This window comes from Labrus mixtus, chromosome 19 (assembly GCF_963584025.1).
Source record: "Labrus mixtus chromosome 19, fLabMix1.1, whole genome shotgun sequence".
Lineage (NCBI taxonomy): Eukaryota > Metazoa > Chordata > Actinopteri > Labriformes > Labridae > Labrus > Labrus mixtus.
Window position 1 is genome coordinate 4,310,853 of NC_083630.1, and position 19,937 is coordinate 4,330,789.

At 43.9% G+C, this 19,937-nt stretch overlaps 1 protein-coding gene across 5 annotated transcripts in view; it reads left to right on the top strand.

Moving 5' to 3' along the window:
- Positions 1 to 19,937, top strand: part of LOC132994061 (partitioning defective 3 homolog) — a 378,183-nt gene that overhangs the window by 260,447 nt on the left and 97,799 nt on the right. For 3 of the 5 annotated variants that reach the window (XM_061064159.1, XM_061064158.1, XM_061064157.1), the window contains exons 18-20: positions 49 to 87; positions 6,171 to 6,404; positions 10,520 to 10,757. In XM_061064159.1, coding sequence (XP_060920142.1) covers positions 49 to 87; positions 6,171 to 6,404; positions 10,520 to 10,757 — 511 coding nt within the window. The remainder of the gene's footprint in view (positions 1 to 48; positions 88 to 6,170; positions 6,405 to 10,519; positions 10,758 to 19,937) is intronic. The other 2 variants (XM_061064160.1, XM_061064161.1) reach the window with 1 other exon arrangement.

A 19,937-nucleotide genomic window follows, 5' to 3' on the forward strand; every position in this document is an offset into this window, starting at 1 on the left:
CAGTACAAAAGGCACTAACCAATCTCGCTTTTTTATCCTCTTTAACAGTAGCAGACCAGATTAATGGCAGCACAAGAACCAATGGAGGTAAGCAACGAAGCTTGGACCAGCACTACACACTGTTACCATTACTACAATGGGCCATTATGACCGTTAGACCGGGTCCATGGGTCGATAAATGGAGACTGGAAAGGCAGCTTCACACTTTCTCAATAACCAGCTCATAACCAGCCATTATTGGCTGAGTGATCTTGGCACCTTTCGATGCATATGGAGGAGAGAGTTGTTTGAGGTAATTGTGGCATGATCAAAAGAGGGTTTTTCATATCGCTGCGAGAGAGAGTTGCACGGGCGATGAATAGAGACTTGGCAACTAATGTGGGAACCTGTGCCATTGTGCTCGTTGTGCAGTGCAAATGATTGAAGAAAACAGTCATTATTTTCAGGAGTTGTGGAGGGCTGATGGGAGCCAAGCAATGGAGTGGCATTTTCAATACAGAGACATTCACTGCCAGTTGGCCTCTTCATCTCGCTGCAATTGATCCATCATAGTCGGGCTGTTTTAAGATGTGGTTGGAGCGCGTTAGAGTGCATTCACTCCATTAAATGAACACAGAATAAGCTGATGATTGGGTCACGAGGACATGTGTTTGATTTATTTTTTAGGTCTCCCATGACTCAGACCTGGTGTGTACATGGATATGGATATTCTGCCATATACTTCCTGTTTAGGTTCACATTCCTGACACAGCATTAACATGTCAGTAATCTAACACTACACTATTGGATAAATATTATACAAAAAACATGAGGCCTTCTGAGAGTCCTGCAAGACGCAGGTAACAATTCAGGGACATTTTAGGTAGAATTAGAATTATAGATTGTAAAAGGTAAATGGACTTTTCAAGTCTTCTGACTACTCAAAGCTCTTTTACACCGCAGGTCACACCTACACATTCACACACTGATGGTAGAGGCTGTTGTGTAAAGTGACAATCAGAAGTAACTAATCCCATTCATACACACTCTTACGCCTCTGACGAAGCAGTGGTAGGAAGGGTTAAGTGTCTAGCCCAAGGACGCATCGGACATGTTGTTTACCTGAAAATATGTAGAGTTCAGAAATACAAAAGTTCCCCTCACATAGACTTCAGATACCTACTCAAAGGCCAGCACTTCAAGCTCACCATTAATCTGAGTATCAATTAGAGCCAAGTCTGTTGCAGATCAAGGTGGGAGCTGGACTTAGAGCAAAGAGTTGTCGTCCTCTGAATATCTCAGCAAAGCTATTCTTTACAGTCGGCTCTCTTAGAGGGAAATAAACGTATAAAAGTATTACAATAATTTTTTCAGTTTTTTCTCAAAACTGCCCAATCACAGGACACCAATGTATCTAGCATCTTCGATTAAGATATGATGAGTCCTTTTGTGACGCATGCTCTTTGCACGGAGGACGTCCTCTGTCCGGCTGATAGTCCACATCTGGCAGAGACATAGAATCCTTGCTGACCCGGGGACACATCACTTCCACCGGGATGCCTGGACGTGGCCTTCCCTAGACCACCTTGGAGGCTATTTTTAACATAATTACCCTTTTACCACCCTGCTTAAAGCCCTGGCTCTCAGAATAAATTATGTGTAATGGAGCCCCTGTCTGTACACAGATCTTTACATGCGAGTGTGGTGAATAATAGCCGGGGAGCATAGTTTTAGCTGCTCTAATTATACTATGGGCTCCTGTCCCTGTAATAACTGCCCCTGATTTATTCATGGAGTTTGCCATACCTCCCCTTTAACGTTTAATGGCAATGGATCTTCTCCAATTAACTGTCCTTGCCCTTAATCTGGCAGAGGAACACCGACCAGTGACTATTTCTGTCGCTGGCTGTGACAGAATTCCAGGTTAAACTTTTCCCCCGATTTTATTTGATTGTCTGTCTTTTTTTGTGTGTGTTTCATTTTGATTTTCATTTCTCCTCCAGACGTGCAGGGAGTGACAAATCCGTGTCTGTATGCAATGGGGGAATATGTATTTTCATCCCTCTGAATAAGAGAGGAGATGAGGAGCGGAGCACTGGGGCTTCTGTTGTGTGATAGGAATCACATAATAGACTGGCACACAGAGAGCTGTCCGTCAAACTCTCCCCGGAGAGCCGCGGCTGCTTCTGTTCCGATGAAAACAAAGGCAGGTTAGAGGCAGCCAGGGTCTGTGGGCAAACTTTCTCCCCTTGCCTCGCTCTCACGGTCTCTTTGTCCCCCCGTGCTTCTTCCCTCGCTCATGCGCTGCTTTGACTAAAAACAATGGCGACGGGGGATCGTGGGGCGGAATACCGAGCTGGAGGATTATTCCCTGTTTCTGCGTACAGCAGATGTCATTTATGTTCCCTTGAACTGTTGCGTCATGTGCGGCTCTAACTTGCAATCCCGTTGTGTCAAACATGCACCCTGGCTTCTGTGCGTCTTCTGTTGGCAGGCTTTACGCAGAAGTTTGAAAAAAAACACACACATTTACACATCACATTTGTTCCGGGTTGTGAGTGTTATCCTCAAAGTATGAAAAACTGCAGCATCATTCGCCGGTTCAGTTCTTATGTTTCCCTATAATGTCTTTTTTTTCCCTTCAGACTGTCCTCTCTTGTCCTTCCCATGATGAGATTACTCCTTCTCAACAAATGAATTACATGATTTCTTTAGCTTGCTTTCTCTTCAGTCTTGGAAAGCTTCTGTCTTTCTTGGCATTAAATTTGCCATAGTAATCAGAAATGGGCCCTCTTGCTCTGAGGAACTCAGCAATAAAATGAATCTTCTGTTCCAGAAACCAGAGAGCTTTTGACCCCCCTAGACATTTGTAGCTCGCAGTAAAGTTTCATTTTACTGTCTAATGCAGCCTGAAGGCGCACATAAGGAGCTCTTCCTTGTAAATGTGCAGCAGCATTATAGGATTGCCGTTCGTTTATTGTGAAAGGTACTTTTAGGATTGAGTCCAGCTTCTCTGGGGATTGGGCACTTTTATTAACATTGACAAAAGTATAGGAAAACGGTGCGTTGAAGACTTAACGGTACATTATCCGTTTTGGGAATCGGACACCGCTGGCCAACAGCTGACCTTTTAGCCTATTCGACTTCATTGACACCAAATCTATAGCTGCTGTGGATGATAGAGAAGCACTCTAACACTCAAAGCAGTAAGAGGCATACCTTTGTTACAATTAAGAAACCTAGAATTAGCTTTAAAAATACTAAATGTCTAAAAAGATGGCAAAGTGATAGAAATAAGAAATCAGTCAGTATTGACCTTTGTACAGCTGACTGGGTAGTGTGTGTTTTTTTGAAGTGGTAAACTAAGCTGGCAAATCAAAAGTTGGGATAGCCTTAGCAGGTTTGAATGATTAATGGATCAAGAATAGAAAAGCAAAGAGGTTTAGCCAAGTAAGGAGACATGCTGTCATTGGTAGAATTATGATTACAGAGGCTGAAAATGTCTGCACAGTGCTACCATGTCTTTCCTTTAGCTCTTAGCTGAATTAGCCCTGCTTTTGAAACCTGTTTTACTCCCACCGCTGTATGTTTATTTCCTTCCGTCCCCCAACTCTCATAAAGTGAAACAAATAAACATCAGCGGGGGGTACTCCATCAAACGGTCACAAATTGTTTTCTCTCAGTGATGGGGGTTTATTTTCTTTGCCTAATCCGTGTTTGGCTTGCGCAGCCCGCCATGTAAAGATCCTCTGTGATCACCCAGCAGCCGGCTCACGCCTCATTTAGGCCACTTTAAACACGTCGAGTCCTCTTGTTGATGGTAGCTGACACAGGAGTGTGTGTATATGTCTTGGGTTTATGTGGCCATGTGGGAGTCCCTGCGTGAGACACAAACATACACATCCAGTGTTTGCATGTGTGTGTATGTGTGTGTGTATGTGTGTGTGTGTGGGGGGGGGACACCAGACCTTATAGCAACATTTGCCTTTGTAAACCAACAGGAAGAGCTGTGTAGACTTTTATTTACTCCACATGAAATCACAGAGGAAAAAGAATCATGCACTCACTACATGTGGAGGGTCTATGTGGTCTACAGGGAGTCATGAAAACACAATGCTGCTCTGTCCAGACTCCATCCACATGTGCTCCACTCATAGAGAACCAGCGAGGCTGCTTAAGTAATTCAATCAGTTTATCCTCTGCTACTGATAGTTTCCTCTGCAGAAGTTTACATCTAACAAGGCATTACATATATTTAGAAGATCCACGGTGCAACGTCTGACAGTGCAGTCATTTGCTGCACGCTGTATCGAGGCGGAATAAAGGGGACAGAAAATCAACCAGGCTGCTTGTTTACCAACTGGCGGGTAAGGTAAAGAGCTCCGGGGAACTGTCGGACGCTCCCTGACAAAATGAAATACCAATACCTAAGTCACGCTCCACTTACATACCCTAAACAAACCCCTGGCAAGCATTGGGGAAATAATTACAGCTGTCCAGGGCCAGCTCCACTTTCCAAGAGGTTGACTGTTCCAAAGAAAAAAAGAAAAAATCACTTTGCTTCCAACACAGCTGTTCCACGTATCTAACAAACACGACGTAGATCTATGTACGTTTTCCAACAAGTGTGATGTAGTCACGGGCTGCATAACAGATAAGGTTTCATGTCATAAAACCTGTCATTAGTATCATTGTTACAGTTTAAATGTCAATCGAGTTTACTTTACATAACGGTTGTGTTGTGTGCAGCATCCATCAGGTGTGAAGATATAATAATGATAATATAATAAAGTTTATTTATGAAGCACTTATCAAAACCAACGTCACAAAGTGCTTTACAGAAAAAAGAAAAATCCCAACAGTCAAATACACAACAATAAAATCCTATTAAAAAAGTATGAAAAATAAAACAACAGTGCAGCAATCATCCAATTAACAGAGACAAAGATTGGCTGAAGTTAACAGTAAAACAAATAAAACATCATGGATAAAACAAGGATTATAAGAAGGCCTTACAATAAAAATGTGTTTTTAAAAGTGATTTAAAAGAAGATACTGATGTAACTGATGAAGTGGATGTCACTGTCTCGTCATGAAGGCGTTCATGAACATTAGTGTCTTCTGCAAAGTGTAGAGCATATAACGTTGTATTGGAAAGGTGTACAGGAGCTTTGTTCAGCAGGGGACCTGGGTTGACAAATGTTTCTGTCGACTCATCAACATTAGACTGACTGAGCAGGTTGATAAATAGTTATATTGTTCTGCATTTTCTTTACACTGTTACCTGCTGTCTTACATCTACACACACAGAGGCCTGAGTAATACAGCAAGAATACACCTGTGAAATGTTGTCTGTCCTAAGATATACTAGAAAATACAAGCTGTGTGTGTGTGTGTGTGTGTGTGTGTGGGGGGGGGGGGGTACAGTAGCTCAGTCTGTAAGGACTTTGGTTGGGAACCGGAGGGACGTCGGCTCAGTTCCCGATGCGGACTGTAATATGGAAGTTGGTCTGGTAGTTGCAGAGGTGCCGGTGAGCAAGGCACTGAAGACCCTCCCTGTGTAGCAGCCCCACTCTCATATCTCTCCACTAAATGCATGTCTACAGGTCCTGTTTGTGTTTCGGGCTTATGTGTGTGAGAAGCATGTCTTTCATTAACAGAGTGTAAAACCAGAGTTTCCCCTCAGGGATTCATAAAGTTAAAATCGCTGCACTGGTTTAGTCCTTATGTCGTCCCTCCTCTTAGTGCTAACTCGCTCTCTGACAGACTCAAATATCAAGCAGTCGGAGCACCACCTAGTAGAATAGTTCTATATTTCATTTTGTTAATTTATTATATGTAATCATGCTAGTACTGTTACATTGTTCTCTTTGATAGGGACCCATTTATATGCATTATATTTCAGCCACATTATTTAACTCTGCAGAGACGACGACAAAGGTTGAATTGTTTCTTTTTCAAAAGGGAAACTCTCAGTGAAGATATGATACTCTGTTTTCATTTCTTACACATCATTGGCCAGGCAATGGCGTCATTTGTTCTTTATATGAATTGTCAGGCTTGCAGCTTCTCTTGCTTGTCAGCTACAGTGTATTATCCTGGAAGAGTCTAACAAAATGACAATGCTGACTTTTAGTGTGAAGTCATTGAAGGAGTTTACGTCTCAGTGATACCGTTTTCTCTTTCCTTAGGTGCTGAAGCTCGAGGCATCGGACCCTCGCTGGGCCTGAAAAAGTCCAGCTCCCTTGAGAGCCTCCAGACGGCCGTCACTGAGGCTACACACAACGGCGAGCTCAACGTACACAGGCCGCGTTCTCGGATCGTCAGGGGCCGCGGCTGCAACGAGAGCTTCCGCGCTGCGATCGACAAATCGTACGAGAAACCTGGCGTCACTACGGGAGAAGAGGAAATCAGCATGGACACACGTGAGTGTTTCAAAGTGCAGTTTTTCACTTAAAGAGGACATATTATCCCCCTCCTCCACCTTTTCAAACAGTCCCCTGTGGTCTAAATGAAATATCTGTGCTGTGCTTTGATTAAAAAATATAACATGAATCAAGCACCAGAGGAGGTTTGTGACCCTGTATAAACCAGCTCTCTCAGAACGCTCCGTTTTGGTGTGTGTGTCTCTTTAAATGAAATGAGCCCCCCCTGAGTTTTCCCCGTAGACATCACTCCTCTGTAGAGAGAATAAAAATGGCCGACCTGCTCCAAAGTTTGACTCTAGGCTGGGGGTGGAGTCCATGGGTGGAGATACCAGGCGAGGGGAGGGGATTTATTTTTTACCAGAAACCTCTGTGTTGTAAGACTTATGCAGACCACAAACAAAGGACTGGATGGGTTTATTTCACATTTTGTGGGTCAGTAGACACTCCAAATATATGTTCAAAAACACTTTACAGGTGGATTTTTCATTTTCATTTCCTTTAAAGACTGTGTATTCAGAATAAAAAATTGCCCGAAAAACGTGTCTGATATAATTTTGAGTTGAAGACATGGGTAGATTATTACAAAGACACTCCGTCAGTGTTATGTAGGCCAACTCAATGCATCCCCGGAGCCGTTTCAGAATGGCAGTATTCACCCCTCCCAAGTAAAACTAGGTTAGGGATCCCCTCTTGCACATCTGCAATAAGCGTCTAGGTTACACACTCATTAATATTCACATGCTTCACGTTGAGTGGAATTGTTAGAGACTGTAGCAACATGCGGTCCCGGGAGCTTACAGACCCTTAAAGTGCATTGCCATGTTTTCCAGCGGAGTGCATGCAAGGAAAGTCTCGGGCTGTTTACCCACACATGGCAGGGCCTTATTGTGTTCTCGCAGTAATACGTATGGGTAATTGCATTTACTATGTTAATAAATGAAACACAGCTCGTTTCATCGGCCCGTGCCAGTTTGTTTTGGCACATCATAACCTACAACTTTGCCAGGGTAGCTCTCGTTTGTTATGCTGCGTACCTGACGGGGATTGAATCCACACTTTTTTTAATACTTTATTCTACCCTAAGAAGGTATTATTTGAGTGGGGGGAAAAACAAGCCAGCCTCTGTTTGAGAGAAAAATATCCATCCTCTCGGTGTTTGATGACAAAAAGACACGCATCAGGTACAGAGAGACAGCCGTCTTACGTTTCCCGACAGGTAATAACCCTGCAATGCCACAAGAGTAATCACCAGATATAAACTTCCATTCACCATTAAAGAGCTGGGAGACATTTGAAAAAAGAGGGAATTATTTGCCTGAAACGCTTTGTTCTCATAAGCTCTGTCAGAAAGCCACTAAATACAGTCTTATCTCTGCAAAGAAAAATGGGGAAAGCAACCGATTTCCCTTGCCGCGGTATATTGCATCCCCCCTCCCCCTCCCCCTCCCCCTCCCGTGATATTCAAATAACTCTGTTTTTCAATTTAGATAAAAGCAGCCAGTCTGTGCTCGTCACTGAGGTTAATAGTCAAAGTTGACAGATAAGCCGCTGCCTTCCTCTGCTCCCAGACTTTTATTTACATAAAATAAGAATGTGGCATCACCCAAAGAAAATGTGTCCCCACAAGATATCCTGCTGGGCAAAATGGACTTCCCCTTGTGCTACTTTGTGTTGCATCTTTTCACTGAAGTGAGAAGAGAAAAAAAGGGACGAATTTTGCTTCTGCAGAACAAAGGTCCCTTTTTTTTTTCATGTGACGGAATAAAACTGGCAATTTTCCTTGTCAGTCATAACCTTCAGTGACAGGCCGGCCGAAACGCCCTGATTATTAACGCAGGAAAGTTTAATGGCAGAGTTTCACTGGAGTGACAAAATGTTTGCTGCGGTTGTCTTTCTCTGCAAATTATCTTTCTGCTTCTTGACACTTTCATCAGTGTTTCTGCTATCGTTTGAGACTGTCAACCAGCTCTGTTTTTGTTTCTTTCCGGTTCCATTAAATTGCTTTAAATGGCCTCATCTTTTGATGACTTTTTGGATAGAAAAAAACAAATGCCCGTTTGTCTGTTTCGCTTTACTCGAAAGACTCATAAATAAATGGAAGATTACAAAAACATCATACAAGTATAAAATGACATATCCTCTACACATTTATTTAAGTGCCTTTCAGTGGCCTCTGTGTAAGTGAGTTAATGAGCTGACTTCTTGGTTGATTATTACATCATTAGACATTCTTCTGAGTCCATAGTTTTAATTTCTACTTTCAAGTCTGTCTTGATTGCAGCATGATGATGCCCATTCTGTCAGTTTTGTTCACATTAAGGGTAAAAAATCTAATCCAGCAGGGTATCTTTAGGGTGTGGCCTACATGTGGTTGACAAGTCACTATCAAAGTTGACATCTAAATCAAAATAGAACAAACCTCTCTTCCAAATGTGGTAGTCTCTGGCTCCCAAAACAAGACACTTTCCAAATTGTCAAACTAGAGGTTTTTCAGTTGAGTCCATGATTTAACTGGTGATGTCCCAGTTCCACATGTTCACAGTCAAAGTCTGTTTCTTACTCAAAATTCAGAACCTACACATAAACAAATGCATATGCAGGCACACACATGCTTATGCACACACACACACACACACACACACACACACACACACACACACACACACACACACACACACAGAAGCACACATGGCCACTGCCCCCCTGGGACTCTCTGGATTATAATGTTTAGCATGTTATCTGCAGCTTGCTATCGTTAAGCACTAGCAACATTAGCACTCCCTCTAATCTCCGTCATTTAAATAGCCAGATACAGCTCACACATACTATTCGCGTCTGTTGCTCTTAAGTCGATGATAAGCAGGCAGCGGATTGAGTGATACAACTGATAACCCATCCAGAACCTGGTCCCCAAGTTTGTGGAGGCGGAGCCGCGGGAAAGGAGGTGGCCGTGTGCAACAATGACTTGCATAATTGAGCAGGTCTAAGCAGCCGGATCGTTCTCTATTCCTGCCGTGCGTCGCTCCATGTTGAGATTCCTTTGCAGTAATTTCCTCTGAGATGGCAGCTGAAAGAAACAGCAGATAGCTCCAGAGATCAGAGGAGAAAACAAACCCCCACTGTTCCTTGAAATGTGAATCTAGCTGCTCCACCCTGCGTAGTCTGTCTCATCGGGTATGCCAAAGATCCATCACGGTCTCTCCCTCCCCTCTTCTTTCCCAGCGATAAGCGCTTTTCTCTTCTCCATCAAAGGCAGAACTTAGACGAGGAGACGCAGAACTGTAATAAGTTATAATCTGAAGGACATCTACCTCACGCCTCAGAGTCACAGATACAGCAGAGACGCCGCAGAGCCATGTGTCGATTTTACAAAGTGCAGCACATTTGCAATCAAGATCCCAGGGAGCCATTTTTTTTTTTCCACGATTATTTAAATGTATAATTACTGACAGATTAATTACATTTTGCACATCATCTCTGATTAGATGTGATGGAAACTTTGAGTTTAATCAACCCTGCATCACCTAAGGAGTTTTCGATTTCAATTTTATGTCGGGGTTGAAATTAGTTCAGACTTAAATGAAGAACCAGATTCATACCACTATCATTACAGCTCCCACTTTCTGCTCACATCATCATCATCACTTTTTTTTTTATCGAATGCAAGAGAAACTAGAAAAGAGCTGGTTCTCTTGTGAGCTGTGTGAAATATACACATTTGAAATAACTTGAGGCTCTCTGCTAAGTGAAATATGTTCAACTGAATACTACTCTCAAAGGGAGCGCAATACAAATAGACTCCGCTCTAATGAGGCAGATGAATTCAGTGTGTTTTGTTCAAAGCTGCCATACCTTGTGGGACACAGCTTCTTCTTTAATGGTTTATCAGATGTTGCCAGAAGAAAGAAGCGATGCTTTGTAACTGATGAAAAAAAAAAAAAAAGTGGTACTTTTTGTGTGCTGATTTAAATCGCAGATTCTGCGATCCACGGGGAGTCAAGTTTTTTTTCTTGACTCGCATTGAATGTTCTTTCTATCCCTGTGTTTGTGTGCTGTCTCCTCTTTATATCTTCATTCAACACCCTCCCTCTTCCCTTATCTCTCCTCTTCAGTGGATGAGGACACAGAGGGGAGTTCCAGATCAGGCCGCGAATCGATGTCCACCAGTGGCGACCTCGTCGTCGGCCCAGGGCTGAACGGCAACCTCTCCAAAGATGACAGACAGCGAGATCGCGAACAATCTGGGGGGAAGGAAAAGAAGAAACCTGAGAGAGATAAAGACAGGGAGAAAGACAAGGACAAGAACAAAGCCAAGAAAGGCGTGCTGAAGGGCCTTGGCGACATGTTCAGGTAAGAACGAGACAAAGCTCGCCTCCAAATCCAAAACAACAACCCCCTCCCTTTGTGTCGCCTCAAGCACAAATCGCTATCTGCTTTATTTAATTCCACTCAACACCTTCACCACTGAATCACACAGAATTTGAATGTGCTCTCTGGATGTTGCAGCTGCTAATCAGGTACCCTTCTCCTTGAACCCTGTGAGGTTCAGGGAGTGGATGGAGAGGAGGAGGAGGGGGGAGGGGGGGCGGTTATCGACCTCAAGGGCCTCTGGCACTTTTGAGCCAGATTATTTTTAATAAGGGCAACATGTTTTATTCATAGTCCCATGTGTGCGCTCCTCCGATCCAAACACGCTCCGCATTTGTTAAATAGTGAACAATGTTTAGGGCCTGCACGAGTGTAAGCGTGGGCGCTGTGTGGTTCAGGTTCTGGGGTTGAAGGACCTTTGAAGATGAATTCACAGCTGGGTGAAATTGATGCCTGTGGCTGGTTTTTCTCAGCGACTGTCCCATCATGCTCATGCAAGATTTTAGAGGCAGACCTCATGGGACTTCATGAGGGGTTCAAGGAATCTGCTCTTAGTGTATTTAAGAAGTTTAAATAAATATTTCCAAGTAAAATTATTAATGTCAAGGTTTGGATTTAAAAAAATCATGCTGTAGGTCTTACATAGGTTGCAAAAAAAAAGGTTTTCACCTTGTAGGGTAAGAGAGGAATTTAAATTATGAACACAAACAAAATCTTGTGTTTGTTGCGTTTGTCTTCACTTCTGGAAAAAACAAAAATCCATTGCCTCTGAGGACAGAAGAGTAAAAGTTTAAAATGTTCTTTCAGAGTATCCTGACTTAAGTGTCTGCGCTGTACACACAGACAATAGAAGAAATGTGCAGAGAGATGTTGATGAAAATAAACACCCTGCGGGGGATTCATTCATGGGAAGTCACATTCATTATTTCAATTCTGTGCACATTTGAATTGCGGCATAAATTAACGGAGGAGGCGGTGCAGGCCTTTAAGTTGTTTTCATGTGGATTGGTTTAATGGGATTAGTTAGCGTATCGCGGCACATGGCTCGGTAATGAACAATAAAGACGACAAGTGTGTTTCTGAGGTCACGGCGGAGGAAGGCAGGGGAACTCGCTTATCTCCCATTATCTGTCACGTTTGTGGATTTTCTTTTTAACTCGGCAGTCTTTTGGAACACCCTGTGGTGTTAATGTATAAGAGTCTCGCACTCAACCAGGCTGACATTCTGTCGCTCACCAGGCGTGAGCACATATGTGGAGAGATGCACACATGTTCAGAGAAGTGTGCAGGATTAGAAAAATGAAAAGAGGAGGAAATTTGAGCTGCAACTTTGACACTCTGTGACAGGCAATCAGCGCTGTTGGCAAACCTTTTTGAGAGGCTGTGTGTTTAGCCCGATAGGTGGCTGCTGGGTGATTTTTAGTGGTGCACGTGGGCCCCTCGGCATGCCCTCCTCGGTCTCATCATCGTTCTTCATTATCTTTGAGTGCCACAGCCACTTAGGAGTTGGCACGCGGCAGGCCTCGCTGACACCCCCCCCCTTCCCACCCCCCACCCTCTGCTCCATGCATTTAATGCCCGCTCATGCCTCCTGAATGCAAAGAGGCAGACCCTCAACCAGCATGTCTCCCTGTGACTCTGAAGCGTTATCTTTCTTTCTTCTTGCGACTCCTACTCGTTGTTTATACCTCAAACATTTCCATGTTTCAAAAGTTGACAGCTCTCACACCCACTCGTCTGCACTGTCCTTCTCTGTTCTCTCCACGTTCTCTCAAAATCCACCCGGAAGGTTTTTTTTTTTAAGTCAGAGAAGGCATGGAACTGAAGTGAGAATGAATATGTCCCACTGGAAACAATAGCAAAACTTTCTGTTAAGAACAAGTGACGTGTGATGCCTAGCGGTCGGAAGTAGAAGGAAAATAATATATATATTTTTTTGTGTCACACTTCCAGTAAAAGTTTTGACGGAGATTTCAGAACGCAGAAGTTTTCACTGCGTGACAAAGAGTTCAGCTGACAGTTAACTCTCAGGCTTACAAATCAGGGGAGAGAATTTACATTATCACATCTCACATGTAAGTGTCTCACTGATGCATCAAAACATCAAAAAGGCACCCTGATTGGATTAATCCTTTGTAGCTCTTGTCTCTGCACTTCTCATTTGCATGACATGGACAGGCAGGCACTCACTTCTCCCTGCTTTTCCTCACACATGCATGTCTTACACTCACGTTCTCCCTCTGAGGAGATTTCAAGGAGTTTGCGGCGCACTGCAATTTGAGCTCATTTGCATGCAGGCCTTTGGACGGCCTGATGAACGTGTAGCGCATGTCTGCTTAATGGACAGCCTGATTGGGAGTGCATTAACATCAGAGCCAGGGGAAAGGAGGATTTGGCCTAATATAAGGAGAGAGAGAGAGAGAGAGAGAGAGAGAGAGAGAGAGAGAGAGAGAGAGGAGAAGTAGAGGGAGAGACTGTGAGATAAATACTGTGGGCGCACGAATGACTGAAAGTGTGTGAGTGCGTGATGGGAAGAAAATTGACTGACTAAAGCCCAAAGCAAAGAAACTGCGATGTGAAGCGTGGCTTTCCTCCCTCTCTGGATTCATACTGCACTTCTTATAGGATAACTGGTATACATTGCTGCACCATTCAGTAATGAATAGCTGATAATCTCATGAATGGATAGCGATGTGCATGCATGCATAGGATAAAAAAATCGCCTCGAGTCGAGTTGACATCATTGTTATTTCAAGGATATCTGTTTGCATGCATGCATGCATCCCCGTGTCCATGTCTGCATCCAGTGAGAGATCTATAGAGGAGTGCAGGCCGGCTTATTATCCTGGTTATCCATTGTATGTGATTATTATTCATGTCATTTCTAGTGGATAACATGTGATCATTACTTTCTGATCCTATCAGGCTTGTTTGGATGTCAGCTCTGCCCTGGGCTCTGTTAGCATGCTAGCAGACAACGCCATCTCGGCCAGGCCTGAAAGAGTCTCTTCAACATGCCTAATGAGGTGTTGTTTATCTGCTCTGTGACTGACTGACCTCCTTTATCCCTACATCCACATCTACCCGTGTATTTATATGCATGTTGCTGTGCAAGAAATATCCCCTTTGCACATTTTACTAGAGGCGTTAAATATTCATTTAAAGTAGTAATGCATATTTAATTGGTTGATCACACTCTTAAATTGACATTTTTTGCAGTTGTTCTGCTTCTCTATTTGTTATCTCATGGTCATGCATATTCATTTTCTGCACGTTGTTAAACATAGAATGAGAAAAAAACTTTGGAGAAACCAACAAAAGTAACCAGAGAGATGTTAAAACCACACACTCGACACTCATGAACATGTGCTGCCTCACTTATGGTGCAGGATGAGTAAATGAAAGAGTGCTGGGGAAAGAGGCGCAGAGCATCATTGTCATCTCTTACCATATCAAATACACTTTTCTGCTATTCTTCTGTGTCTTGCTGACTCACTGAGCTCATATGCAAAAGAGTACTGTACACTCTCAGAGTGCATACAGGTATATAGGCAAACCATTCAGCCAGTCAACCGTTCAGATTTTACTACAGACCGGAAATTGCCACAGATATTGGTGATCTTTTTTTTGACCTGCTAGGATTTAAAAACAATAAAATACAAGAAAAAATACCTTCTTAAATAAAATGGCTTAATATGTGTGTTAGCTTCCATATTTCTATAATTAGATTATTCTGTGGCTGTTTGTTTTTTTCTTAATGGGAGCAGTGGAAATGCAGCACACAGTTGGGATAGTGTGGCAGAGTGGAGGAGACAAGCAGTGGGGTAGGCAGCAAATCGCAAGGCACAGTTGGGACAGAGAATGGGGGGCCAGAGGGGTTGGGGGGTTTGTGGGATGGATTGGGTGAGGACGGAGGGAGAGAGGGAGCGTGTGCAGTGGAGTGAACTAGGGCACCAAGGGAGAGTGGGAAAGGAGGATGAAAAGGAAAAAGGAGAGAGGGAATGAGAAAAGGAGAGAGCTTTTCACAGCGGCAGTCACGGCATCGTGCTGCCGTCTGCCTGCAGGGAGAGAGAGAAGATCTCTGGTGATTCTGAACATTTTGTGTGTTTGTGTGTGTGTGTTTGTGTGTTTGTGTGTTTGTGTGTGTGTGGGTGTGTTTCAAGGTGCATGTAAAAGATCTGCATGTGCGTGCATGTGTAATGCATGTTTGCCTGTGTGTCTACAGATGAAAAGACTGTGTTAATGGGCTCTGGCATCCCCCTCACCCTTGATCCCTGCTGCGTCCTCACCCACACACACACACACACACACACACACACACTTAGCCTCACCCCTACCCCCCTCCCACCATCAACACCAATCTGATAAGTGGCATGCCTCATGTTGCGCCATCAGAGGACACTGAAGCTCAGTGTGACAGCAGTGCATCCCCCCCCCCCCCCGCCCACTCCTTCACCCCCAGGGACCTCGTCTGCCTTGTCCTCCCTGCAGATGCAGCTCCACTCAGGGCTACAGGGGAGAGATGCAGGAGAGTGGGGTTTGAAAAGGGAGGAGGAGAGGAGGGATGCTTTTTACCCCGTCAGTGTGTATTATTCTTAGGCAGTGTGGTAGCATGCTGGGAGTGCTGGAGTGTGGAGGGTTTGGCACGAGTGTGCATGCATCAGAACGCGTTCAATATGAATGCCATGCCACAAAAGCACGATCGCCTTATGTGCTGCACGGGAGAAGGTAGTTAGCGTGTCCCTGCTACGAGATTCTTTCTGCTCGTGTGGGTGTGAACAGCTGATGGCGGGTAAGCCGGTTTGATCATTAATACACTGACATGACACATGCATTAGCTCGGCTTTTTATACACACACACACATGGCTGAGAGCGTGCCTGATGGATCACCTTTCTCTGTATAAAGCTACCCGTCGTCCCTCTCCACCTTCCCCCTGCACACGCACTCAAATGCCCACATATGCTTGCAGTATTATGCCACAGTTGATTTGGAGACAGCAATTAGCCGCCTCCACATGTGGGCCCTGACATCTGCTAAATGTAATCTGAGAGAAAACGATAATTGTTCTTTCTTTTTGCTCTGCCTCACTCATCAGAATATCAGTTCTAAAAGAAGTAATGGCAAACACAGGGCACGGCGTCAAGCTAACCTGGATCCAAATAACTGTCAGCTGGTGTGAAGTAAAGAATGCGAGTAATACAGCGAAAATAATCAGATAAAAAACATGATCTGACACGTCTCAGACTGTGGAAGTGACGCATAGGAGACATCAGCCCAGCAGGGGGTCAATAGTTGGTTTTCCGTCTTTCTTGGACAAAGATTCATTTACTTGAAGTGACTCCCTGTCTGCTCTAAAGTCTGTTTTTTATGCTGCTGACCCTTTCCTATACCTCCCTGTGCAGCAGGCTGAAGCAAAGTGAGCCACAGATTTCCCCTGTCATGGGTAAGTATTTCACGGGGGACCTCAATAGTGAACTTTGGCAGCTTTTGGCAGCTTTGCCAAGTGCAAAGTCTTACCTCAATATCACCTCCAAATGCCTGCACAGCTAAAAGAAATTTCATGTCACTGGGGGCAATATACGGAGAGAGAGGGGAGAGCCACACAAACATCTTTCTAAAAAAGTCCCCCACTGCGTCTTCAAAGTCAGATGCAAGATTCAAGGATTTTTTAAAGGGGTCATTTTTTACAGGTCGATTTTCAAACTCCCTGACAAAAATGTCCTCCGAGTGTGACATCCCATTACTGTCCTGCCTATCATGTACCAAAGAGGCCCAGCTGGGGGCGAGCAGCAAACAACACAGTCCCACGCTGAGAAGATTAGCGCCACTGTCACAGAGTGCAGCAGGAGATGAGAACAGTAAAAACAACGGAACTCTTCTTCACACCAGGTTAAGAACGGCGTCTGTGCCTGCTGTCACAAATATCGGAAGTTTGTGTTAAATATTGGGCGGGGTGACAAATTCCGACGTAGGGCGAGGCTGAGTGAGGAAGGGGGAGGAGATGTGATCTGTGATTTTAGCCAGCATGCAAGAATGAGAGATGGTCGTTTCAGGCATGGGGGGTTGGGGGTCTAGCTGTCTGGCTGCACTTCCTCTGCTTTCGGCCACTCGATGCAAATGTGATTGGGCAGCACTGGGCCTCCATCAGACAGCCCTGAAGTAATTAGGTTTAGAATGATCATGCAGTGCTGCGAGATAGACCTTGAACCATGGGGAGTGGTGGGGAGGCTGTGTGTGTGTGTGTGTGTGTGTGTGTGTGTGTGTGTGTGTGTGAGGAGAGGTGGTGTTGCACGATGGAGTTAATTGAATCTGAAATCTTGTCGGCCTGAAATGAGATCCAGCGATGTCTCTCACGCAGCGTCTCAGGCAGAGGGCTGCAAACATGACTGAATTCATAAAGTATGTTATTAAAGAGCTCAAATTAAGTGTAGCAGTGCAGCCCTCCATTCTCTACCGGACCTGAGACTACTAATGATCCAACCCCAGAGGACCCACACCCAGACCCAACCATGGAAACCCAAGACTTGTGTCTTCTCTTCTCTTCTCTTCTCTTCTCTCCTCTCCTCCTCTCTTTTGTCTTTTTCTCCCTTCTTCTCTTCAGTTTCTGTCAATTCACTCCTTCTCTCCTATCTCTTTTACTCAAATGTGTCCTCGCTTATCTTCTTTCTCTTCCCTCCTTCCATCTTCTCTTCCTTTATCTTCCAACATGTCCCCAGCAGACCCACCGATGGAAACCCAAGACTTGAGTCTTCTCCTCTCCTCTCCTCTCTCTTCCTCTCCTCTCCTCTCCTCTCCTCTCTCTTCCTCTCCTCTCCTCTCCTCTCCTCTCTCTTCCTCTCCTCTCTTCTCCTCTTCTCTCCTCTCCTCTCCTCCTCTCATTTGTCTTTTTCTCCCTTCTTCTCTTCAGTTTCTGTCAATTCACTCCTTCTCTCCTATCTCTTTTATTCAAGTGTCTTCTTCTTGGCCCTGTCTCTTCTGTTTTCTCCTCTCTTATCTTCTTTCTCTTCCCTCCTTCCACCTTCTCTTCCTTTATCCTGTCCTCCCTTCTCCTCACACCGCAGCTATTCAGCCCCACCTCCATCGTCTCTCCTTTCATCAACCTTGATGTTCCAAACAGAAGCCGCCCAATCTTTCTTAACTTCCTCCCTCTCCGTTTGATATTTGTTTTTTAGCACTTTGAGACACTTTGATGTTATTTTTTTCTCCCCACTTTGGCCCAGATCGCTTTGATCAATCGGAGAAAGTCTGTCTCAATGTGAGTCGACTCTCGGAGGACGGGCGGATTTGAAAATAATGAGAAAACATTAAGAACATGTTCAAGGATCTGAGAACGTCAATATCCCATTTTGTATTTCTAAATAGTACAAATGAATCAGTAATGCCCCCCCTACAATAGACCATATTTAATGTATGTTTGGGTCTCAGGAAGTAAAAAGACATAAGTAACATTAGAGATGCAAAGCATGTTTGATATTATAGAGACAGAAGTGAGAAATGCTCATGGGAGAGCCTATTTATTTCCCCCTATGTGCTATGCTAATGAAGAGAGCCGCCTGCTACAGTAGGACTCATTGCTAGTCTGCTCAGCAATCCAGCCGGCTTAGCATGTAATGAAATAGAGGCCTTTGGCTGAAATGACCTTTCTCATCCGCTGTGCTCCCACCCGCTGATGTGTACACACACCTTAACATGTTAGCGAGAAGATGGGAGGTGGGGGAGAGACTATCACAGCGAAGGCAAGGGAGACAAAAAGATGGGAAAATTGCTTTTGAATTACAAAGGCAATATCAATCGATGTTGAATTACACTTCTGATTTCCATCAAAGGCAACCAATTAAAGCCAGGAACAGTATTCCACTTGTTCTGTCAGCGTCTCGACATGTGTTCGGCATGTAAAGTGAAATTGTCTATTTTCCTCCTGTTTTTTTTTCCTCCGCTCTCTTTCTCTTTCTCCGACTCTGATCTTTTTTTTTTTCTTCTTCTCCTGTCTTTGGTGGAAGTGTCAGAGAAATGAAGGTTCTTTTCAAGGCCAGACTTGAATATTTTTTTCCCTGCTTGTTGTTGTGAAAGAATCTTAATGAGGTTCATACTGCCACACCAAGATGTGCGAGCTGTTTCTCCTTCCTGTTAGAAAAATAAGGCAGGGTGTGAATGCGAGGCTAAGCAGGGAGGGAGGACTGATGATAGACTGAACAGAGCATATTTTCAGCTCCAAGTCCATATGAGGTTTGGATCAGCGTCTCGAGAGTTAACTGTCTTATCATCAACTGATTGTACCTTTCCGATTCATTCCTAATGCCAACATTTAGTACCAATGCTGGAAGCGGTGTTTCCTCTACAAAGAAAGGTGGAAATCATCCTTATACAACTTAAATCTTACAAACAAATTGACATCTTAATTGACCCATCTGTCACATAACTGCATTTTACTTATTATCATGTTACTTCATCATCTTTTACACTATTCACCACTGCACTGTTTCATATTTAGTCATGTAAATATTAGTCTTTCATTATTATATTTATTGTTGATATTCAATGTTGTACCTGTACATAAGAGAGTACAGTTCACCGAAGTTAAATTCCTTGTGTGTGTAAACATACCTGGCCAATAAATCAGATTCTGAACACATATGCACAACAATTGTTCATGGGTTCTGGGTATTGTCAAAAAAACAAATCTGGTCCTCTGTAGATGTCTCAAAAGCTGTTTTCACAAATGCACTCCTGGAAACGTCTAGAGCATTTCAGGAGGTCTGAGACCTAAAATCCTCCTGATTTGGTCGTTCACACACCTCACAGCTGGAGACTATCCCTGGGTGGGGGGGGGGTGGGTTATCCTGAGGAAAGACATGGCGTAAAACAAAATGACTGTAAGTGGAGCAACAGAGTCCGCTACACGACCCTATAGTGAAAATATTTGCCTTCACATCAATGCTATGTGTAGTTCAACAGAATCACGACCTTATTGATCCTGCTGTCTCATTATTTGACAACATCTGTGCTGAAATTTGTTTACTACATATATATCACATGCAGCATGTTTAATTTGACTTGAGTTGATTAAATACAGTGTGTAATCTCTTTGAGAAGAAGCAGTGTGATCTGACTGTAGCAGTGGAGGAGACAGAGAAGGAGTGTTCAGGGTTATTCATCTCAC